This window comes from Pterocles gutturalis, unplaced genomic scaffold (genome assembly GCF_000699245.1).
Source record: "Pterocles gutturalis isolate BGI_N339 unplaced genomic scaffold, ASM69924v1 scaffold6301, whole genome shotgun sequence".
NCBI classification, from domain to species: Eukaryota; Metazoa; Chordata; class Aves; order Pterocliformes; family Pteroclidae; genus Pterocles; species Pterocles gutturalis.
In genome coordinates this window covers 55467-64636 of record NW_010102897.1, presented here as the reverse complement: position 1 = coordinate 64636, position 9170 = coordinate 55467, and the positions used below count along the sequence as shown (strand labels likewise).

At 49.4% G+C, this 9170-nt stretch overlaps 1 protein-coding gene across 1 annotated transcript in view; it reads left to right on the top strand.

Annotated features, from left to right (window-relative positions):
- SLC9A6 (solute carrier family 9, subfamily A (NHE6, cation proton antiporter 6), member 6) overlaps window positions 1-3814 on the top strand; it is a 15698-nt gene extending 11884 nt beyond the window's left edge. Inside the window, exons 11-15 of the mRNA XM_010086468.1 lie at window positions 1-76; window positions 259-289; window positions 1513-1592; window positions 2205-2310; window positions 3355-3814. Coding sequence (XP_010084770.1) covers window positions 1-76; window positions 259-289; window positions 1513-1592; window positions 2205-2310; window positions 3355-3630 — 569 coding nt within the window. The 3' untranslated portion in view covers window positions 3631-3814. The remainder of the gene's footprint in view (window positions 77-258; window positions 290-1512; window positions 1593-2204; window positions 2311-3354) is intronic.
- The last annotated feature ends 5356 nt before the right edge of the window (window positions 3815-9170 follow it).

Genomic DNA, 9170 nt, shown 5'->3' with positions numbered 1-9170 from the left:
CGCTCCTCATCGTCTTCTTTACAGTGTGGGTTTTCGGCGGGGGCACCACGGCCATGCTGTCTTGCCTGAATATCCGGTGAGTGCGGCGTGAGTGGGGCTCTCCTGGCACAGCTCCTCCTCTCCCTTGTCCTGCTCTTACACCTTCAGGTGCTCAGTTTAAAGAGACAAGAGGAAGATTGTGTCCTGCCCCAGGGGAGCATGGCAAGTACCCGCCTGGCATTGCTTGTGTTAACCCTGCGCTTGTTTTCTCCTCCGCAGAGTCGGTGTGGACGCGGATCAGGAGAACGTGGTGAGTGCGGCGCTGGGCAGCCTCTGTAGAGGAATTTTCACTGCGCTCGTCAGTGCTGGGGCTACAGCGAGTCCCTGTGAATGTCTGTCTGTGCTCTGCTCCCTTCCAGCTGTAGGAGAGGTTTCAGCTCCTCTGGTGAAGGCGTTTGCAGTCAGGGGGAGTCATGGCTTTTCTGTGCTTGCTGTGGTTACGATGAGGCTTGCTTCTATTCAGCTGGAAGGACAGACATAGAAGTAACACTGGACTGTTTAGTCAGTCCACATCACCACTGCCATAGATTTGGTCTCTCCCTTGCTGGGAGTTAAATACCAAATACCAAATAAATACCAAAATGTGCATGACATGGAGGCTCTCTGGCTCGTCCCAGTCAGTAAACGCCATTTACTGATTCATTTTATGTGGCATCTTCTGTCCCACTTTTACCCAGGGGTACCCTCAGCCTCTCTTTTGCCCCCACGTTTCCTGTGGGGAGTTATTTGGCAGCCCAGGAACCACCGACTGTACTGAGATAAATGCTGGAGCCCGGTGGCATTGGGATTTTTTCTGCCCAGTAGCCCCGTGCATCTGCAGCCAGGTCATGCTGTGGCTGTGGCTCTACTTGATTTCAGCTGGGGGTTCTGCACCTTGGAGGTTCATTTTTTTCAGAGCCATTTATTGGGCTGTTCACCTCCTGGAGAGAAAGTGTCAAATGCTAAAGGCAGCCCAGAGCCATAAATCTGAAAGCCAAATTTCTGTGAAATATGTAATTGTATTCATAGTCCCCTCCGAACAGTTTTATATTTTTTCTCTGGCTAAAAGGAAGCCAGGAGTCCCCATAACACATGATTATTTGCATATAAAAATCTCAGGTGGGATTTGATGGAGGTTGGACCTGTCAGTCGCTATTAAATGTGATGTCTGGATGCAGCTGGTGGCTCCGAGGCACTTAAAACCTTGGAGCCAGAAACTAGAAGGCTCTAGCAGAAAAATGGTCACTCTGTGCTTTTATAAGCTAAGATAAGCTTTATAAGATTGTTCTATGCTGCTAAATGCAGAGCATGGTGCTGGAAGTACATTCAGCCTGTTGTAGTGTGAATGTCCTTATACTTGCTGCAATCCAAAGGCTTCTTGTGAAGAGGCAGTGGGAAGGTGTGTGTCTTCTTATGTCCCCATGGGGGCTCCTGGCCCTGATGGTGGCCTTGGCATGTTGTCCTGCTGCTGTTCAATGTTTTGCTCTCCCACAGGGTGTCCCGGAGAGTGAGAGGAGGAGTACGAAGGCAGAAAGCGCCTGGCTCTTCCGTATGTGGTACAACTTCGATCACAAGTATCCTTGAACGGTGGTTGCCATGTGCTGTGCCAAATCCTGTCTGCCCAGGCAGCTCCGTTGACTCGGAGCATGACTTGCTCCCTGCTTTGCAGAGGAGACAGTGCTTGCTTTCCTGTCACACTGCTATTTGCACCTCCTGATGTCTGTGGCTGCGAGAAACGACCATTTCCACATGTTATTGGTGGGAACGCAGCAGTAGCTCAGTTCAAAGCTGGGCTCTCCACGGCTGGCAGCCCAGGGGGTCCCTGGTCCAGTGGCAGGCGAGCAGGAGGGACGGGGGTCTTCTCATGTGCAGCCCTTTTGCTAGATTTGCACCTCCCTCCTTGCAAATGCTTTGCCATGAATTAGTGGAGGAGTGATTTGCCAGAAGAGGCACAGGACAACGGGATGGGTGATGCTGCTGAGCCTTTTCTTAACAGGATGGAGTCCTGGTCCGCTCATCTCCTGCGCATTGCCCATCACTTTAATTTTTGTGCTTCCAGGGACTTGTGTTTCTTTAATTCCTGTGATTTCCTGGAGAAACCGAGTTCCTCGCCACTGCCTCTGCATCCCACCCCTTGACTTACCGACATGGCCCTATTCCTCTTTCTTCCTTAACCCTCTCTGTAGCTATCTGAAGCCTCTGCTGACGCACAGCGGTCCTCCTCTGACGACCACGCTCCCGGGCTGCTGTGGGCCGATTGCCCGGTGCCTGACGAGTCCACAGGCATATGAAGTGAGTCCATCAGTGTCCTTTCTGTCGCGGTGTTGGTGGAGTTTGACATGTTTACGTGGCATAGCTTTTGGATGCTGCTCTGCAGCATGGAGCTGGGAGCCTGGGGGAAGGTCAGATACTGGGGCTGATGGATGAGCTAATTCCCGTGAGCATTTTGCTTTTCCAGCTGACTGTTTGGTCATGAAGGAACTTGTGGTGTATTCATGGGCGTTCCTCAGTGACTGGCTCAATGAAGCTGTCATGGGTGTCCTTCCCCAGGCCCAGCTGGAAGGACACAGTTTCCCCATCCCCTGCTTGCTTCCAGCCTTGGAGCTGAGCCGTTCCTGCAGCCCCTTCCGCTGCATCACTCACAACTGAAAAGGTTGCCAGCATGTTAATCGGGGCTGATTTTCTCCTGAAATGGTAAAGAGCCCTTGTTTGAGCAGCTCAGAGAGGCAGGGAGATGACGAGCAGCTGTGGTGAGCCCGCAGGCAGCGACCTCCTCCGCCATCGCCGCAGAGCCTGCGTGCATCCCTGCCCTTTGAGGAGCTGGGGTTGTCATCAGGCTCGGCCTCCCATGGCTCTGTGGGTTGCTGATGCTGGCACAGCTCTCCGGCAGAGCGTCAGCACTTGGGCACGGCTGTGCCAGAAGCCCCTTGCAGTGGCAGCTCAGTGTCAGGAGTTCTCGAGCCTTGCCTGCGAAGTATCAGCATCAAGTTCCCTGCAGAGAACAGACATGGCTCTGATGGGTCGGCAATGCGATTCCTGTGGTTGTGGGTATTTTAGTCCAGTCAAAGCCACTCAAAACTGCATTCCCCGTGTATCTGGCTACGGCATCAGAAAGAAGAACTGAGAGAGCCCTGTTAGGCAGTCTGCAGAGAAGTTTGTGTGTTGTGCAGGTCTCCTGAGCTCAGAGATGTGTGTGTGGCACATCTGGTTGTGGTCACGGTGCAGGAGAGTCTGTGATTCAGTGCCTCTATCTGCTTATTCACTGCCACCGTGCAGTTTCAAACACAGCTATTCAGGAAGAGTTAAACAGCACTTTCCTCCTGTTTTTTTTCCCAGAATCAAGAGCAGCTGAAGGATGATGACTCTGACCTCATTTTGAATGATGGAGACATCAGTCTGACCTACGGGGATTCCACCGTCAACACCGACTCTGTCGCATCCAGCGGCACGTCGCGGAGGTTCGTGGGAAACAGCTCTGAAGACGCACTCGATCGGGAGCTTGCTTTTGGGGACCATGAACTCGTAATCCGGGGAACACGCCTGGTCCTTCCCATGGACGATTCAGAGCCACCGTCAAACGTCCTGGATAACGCAAGACATGGTCCGGCATAAGGTTGCTTGGTTTAATTGACAGTAATATTTGCATATATGATCAAGAAATATGTACTACCTAAAGTCTAATGCATGTCTCAAAATGTCTAAGCTGTATAAATATTATTTATATGGTGTCAGAAGAATATAAATATTCTCTGCCAAGCACTTGTAAAGAACAAGCTGCAAATTTAAGTTAAAAACTGTGTTGACTGCACTGTGTAGGGTGGAACTGTTTTAGTGTAAGAGTCTTTTGCACACAGTGAGCTGCTTTAATCTGTGAGTTGACGAAGAGTTTAGTTCCCAGTGGGGTAAGTAAAGGAGCTGCCTCCCTGTTCATCCTTTGAACCTGGGAGAGGAGGGTAGGGAGGTGCTGGTGAGCAGTGGAAATAGCTTCTGTTCAGATGAGGATTGGGGGTTTTTTGTCTCTGATCTTTGGATAGTCACATATGAAATATCAGCGAAAAATCTGCCCACAGACCCTCTTGTCAGGCGGCAGCCAGTGATAAACTTGTTTGCTTTGTGGGAACCCGAGCTGGGACCTGGAGACTCTCTGCTTTTTAGTGACCCTCTGCCCAAGCCCCGCTTTAGCGGGCTGATGGCAGGCACCGGCCAAAGCTGACGGCAAGGAGTGCGGGTGTCTGGCTGCTCGGACGGGGGCAGGAGGGAGGGATGGTTTGTGTCTGTGCTTGTGTTTAGAAGGAGGTGACCCCACAGAAGCTACACCAGGCGTGCACAGATTTTAGGGCTGAGTCTGTCTGTCAGTTGTGGCTCGAGCAGCTTTCTAGAACCAGCCATCAAATCCTCAATTGGCAACTAAATTTCACGTTTGGGAAGCGACTGTGTCTTTGTGTGAACGAATCTCTTCTCCTCCAGTCACGGACGTAGCTGAGATGTGCAGAGCTGCCACAGTTGCACTCGGGGCCGCAGAGCCCGGCCAACCTCGAACACAAGCTTTGCGGCTACAGATTGACACGGTACCTCCAGACCTCTCCAGAGGTGTTCAGCATCTAGGTGGTACTGAAGGGGAGTTATCCGTCCGTCCTCCTGTATAGTAAAAAATCATTGCACTTTGTTTAATAACCCCTTAGCATGCTGTGTGTCTGTAATGCCCACCCCGTCTCTCTTATGTCTCTTACCATTTAATGAGAAATGTTTGCAAGTTGATTTTTTTTTAAATTTTTTTTTCCAAGGAAGAGCACAGAACAATTTGCGATTTCACACCAGTGTTAAAGGATTTACTCTGTAGTTATGGGAATGGCTGAAGGTGCAGTGAAATTGTTAACCCTGACATCCTTCTTCCCCTGAAAAGGGGGAATCACAGAAATTTACTGTATGTACTTTTATTGTCTATTGTTTTAGCTGCAGTTTTGCTGTACAAGCCTTTCAGGGTTACCGGTGCACTACAGGCCTGTTCTGGAGTTAACCCTCCCCAGAGGGCTTAAACAGAGGTGTTTAAAAAGAGAATATATGAAAAAGAGCTGGGTGAGTCTGAGCACTCCCAGCTCCTGTTAGCTTTCCTTGGAACAAACCCGGTGTCTCTCAGGATCTGACCCTGGGATGTCAGAGCAGTTTCCCCATGGCTGTTTTCTCCAGCACCACCTGAGAGCTGGAGGAGACAGGGAAATACTGAAACTTTGACTGTGTATGTATAGTTGAGAAAATAAATCTAAACTTTTTATTTTTTTCATTTTCTCAGGTCTAAGTAACATTGCCTTAAATTTACGGATGTGAAACTAATTATTTTGACAGTTTATCCCCAAGCAAATGCTTTCCTTTTCCTTCTGAACAAAATGTATAAGTGTTGCCATAGGACTCCTCTAGAAGGGGGGTAACGCTCTGTTTATATTTAGATAGGGCATCGTCCTTGCACCGGTAAATGGCAGTCTCGCTGTTAACATAGCTGTTGGATTAGTGCTAGCCTCTTTGTTTCCTGCTATGCAGGAATTCCATAAAGTGTGCATTTTATATAATGTCTGTAACTTAACTTCATGTGTTTAAAAAAAAGGAAAAAAAAAAAAAAAGAAACAAAAAGTAGGTACCTGTTGACTTTAGGTTTACTGCATCACTTCTACATCCTGTTTTTTATTTGTTTTGCCTTTTTGAAGAGGTATGATAAATAACTACCTCTTGTTTTTTCCTGTATAATCTGACTATGGATTCAATTTACAAAGCTGGCGTTGGTGCAGCTGGAGGTGCAGAACGGTTCTGTTCCCCCCGAAAGCCCGTGGTGCCATCGGCGGGCCCCGTGCACCAGCACAGCGTAGGGGCAGCGCAGGGCTCCCTCCCAGGCAACCCCCAGCTGAGGTGCAAATGTGCAGCCGCGCGCTGAGACATGGCCACAGCATAACCTTCTACCATAGCCCTGGTAGCGTTCTCTCTCACCCTGACCCTTCGACTTCAATAATTTATCCACTCTCTTTAAGCTTTCCAACACATTACCAGAAGCCTCAGCTTTTGACACCAGTGACAGTTCAGTTAGTACATTAAAGAAAAAAAAAAAGTTAATGAATGATGAATCTTATGGGTTACCTGTGAACTCTTATGACCCATACATAATATAACCAGGACTGTTTTGAATAGTCTTGGTGAATGAATGAATCTAAACTGAAATTGAGGAGTGATTTAATAAATGACTCAGATTCATCCTCAGCTGATTTCTTTCTTTGTCCTGCTGCAGCAGAGAATACGTGAGTGCCTGGTTTTCAGAAGGAGAGCCCTGATGGCTCGTGTGCTGCAGATGAAGTTACGGGTACCTTGGAGAATCAGGCCCTGAGACCTTTTGCCAAATAGATAAGACAGCCCTGAGGAGGCAGTTTACAGCTCCCACGAAGATTCAGGGAAGGTGCCCTGCTTCTGTAAATTGAATTTTCATGGGTTTTGCACATGAAAAAGCATTGTAGGTAAAGTTATGATTTGTACTAGTACTGTCAATTTGTGTGTTAATGGCATTAACTCCGTAGTTGTGGTGTTTGTGTGGCTGATCTGTGATAGCTGATGATCACTATTGGACCTTCTGTTTACACCGACTAAATCCTTTACTGTTGCGTTGTACTGTGAAAGAAGGATTATGGGCCTATAAAAGTTGTTTGGTTTTTTTTCTGGAATTGTGTGTACTGTTTCATTAATTCACACAGAAATAAATCTGTAGCAAAGTGACGATGTGCCGCTCGACCTTCTCAGACCAATTTGTTCATGGCCTTTGGCGAACAGGTAAGGCAGCAGCCATGGATGCAGATGCTGAATCCTGTGGGCTGGAGGGCAGCTGGGCTGGGGTGCCCCCGCCTGCCTTCACCCCCGTTCCTGAGACACAGCCGGGCCCTGGGGCCATCCTCCCTTGCAGGAACAGGCTCTGGGAGCAGAGAGACACTGATGTCTGCTGCAGCTCCTGCGCTGCTCTGCAAGCGGCAAACCCCGGAGGCATCACTGCTGGGTGTTTGCAGAATTGAGGCTCCTGAGCTTTCGTGGGCTTTTATGTCCTGTGCTTTTGTTGAATTTGCAATTGGGCTCGTGGCAGGTGATTCTGCTCTGTCTCCTGTCTGCACCATTTTTTTGGTGCTATGTGCTTTCGGAGCAGCTGAAGAGGTTAGTTGATCAAATCCTTTCCAATCCTACAGTATAGAGGGCACCTCAGAAACTCCAGGAGTCTGGTTTTAAGGGCTTTGATTCACGAAGGACAACCTTCACCTTTTGAACACTGTAAAAATACATTCTTCGTAGCTCTGGATCTCTGCGGGAGGAGAGCCCCCGAAACCTCGTTAAACACACTTGTTAAACACACATCCATAGCAGCGGCCAGCCTAGGGGATATCTGTTCTGCTTTCCGAAGGGACTGTGGCCTTCGCTTGGGGCGGCGAGGCCTGAGCTCCCACGCTGGGCGCTGCCATGGCATTGACCACAGCTCTCAAAGCACCGTGGGTCTGCCAGTGAGAAGGGCTTCTCCAGCCGGTCATGGGTGGCCTGTGCTACTGGAAGTCAGAGAAGTGGGACAGGAGACAATGGTGTTTATTTTGTTACTATGAAATGGTGCTAATTTCACTGTGCTCTCACACCTCAAAATCCTGACGGTCAGAATAAAAAGCTCTTATCCTGCTGGCACACTGTCCAGCCCAGGCTTGGGTCGTACTCAGGCACGTAACTAAAACAAACAAGGAGGTAGTTTAGCAATTGAACAAATGCCTTTTGGCAGCTCTTTACCCTCACAAACCCTCAAAGGAACTGCAGAACACCCCTTACAAATGAATGCTTTTGTTGAAGTAAGGTATGATTCAGGCCCTTGGGCTCACCCTTGGTGAGTGCCATCTCCAGCACCCAAAAAGTAGCTGGGACCAGCTGGGGTGCATCACCCTCCCCAACACTGGCACATGCAAGCAGGCATCCTCTGGGATGGGCTCTCTGTGCTGGGAACTGGCATGTCATTTGAGCCACGCAAAAAGATTTTGGGTAGGTTCTGTTCAGAAGCACTGGAAGAAGGGACGAGGCAGATCCCAGCATAGTCTGGGGAAGGGGACTTGCACTGCAGGTAGGTGCGTAGAGCCGCCATGTGCTAAATAGTCCCCATTTTATTAGTTCAGCTCAATTTGAGCAGATTAGGGACAGCTTTCAGTCAAGCTATCGTACCAGCTGGCTATGTTCACATGGGGCTCAGTAAAGCGCTGGGAAACAGACCAACACCAGGTATCTACAGCCTCAAAAAATCCCAGGGCTGTGTTTAGACCAATTCTGTATTCTCATGCCCAAGGCACAGACAGTCCTGTGCACTTAACCCTCTGTGTCATGCTGGGGAAACCTTTATGTGAGGTAAAATTTTAAAAAAAGCAAGTTTCTGAGTCTTCCTCCTTATCTCATTGTGGCCTGCAAGGAGCTCTTGTCCTTGCTGGGTCCTCTAGATGGCAATATTGGAAAGGACAGTAATTGTCCATCACCACCGTGTCCCTGCAGGTCCCGGCAGTGCAGAGGCTGCCAGCCCACTCCTGCTCCCATCCCTTGCCACGTTCACTGTGCCCTATGCACCATCCAACTCTAGGCTTTATTTGTAGAAAGGAGAAGACACCCCACTGCAACACCGACTGCTCTTACACCCTGAGCCCCTTTGCAGAAGCCGCCAACTTCTCAAAGAAGATGTTTGGCGTAGCAATGGCCTCGTTGTTGGCTTTGCACTGAGGAAAGGGAGGAATTTGCTAACACAGCCTGGATCTGGCATCAACACCCAGGAGACTGAGGTGGTTACAGCGACATTGTACTCAGAGACTGTGCATCTGGCTTTCCCCTTTGAAGCCAGCTGCTTGTTGGCTTTTTTGTTTCCCTGTTAGGCTTCTAGAATCGGGACCTTAAGGCTAACAGTCCCAAGTTGGTTGCAGGATCAGTTTTAGCCCCTCAGAGATGAGATGCAGCCCTTGCTGGAACTGCTGACAAGTATCAGAACTGGTTCAAACCCCACACAGCATCGAGCCCACAAGGGCACCTTCCTCCATGGTGCTTCTCCCTCCAGGGTCCCCAGCTCCCACAGGTAGGACATCACCTGGCCATTCTCAGCACCAGAAGTTGCTCTCATCCGCAGC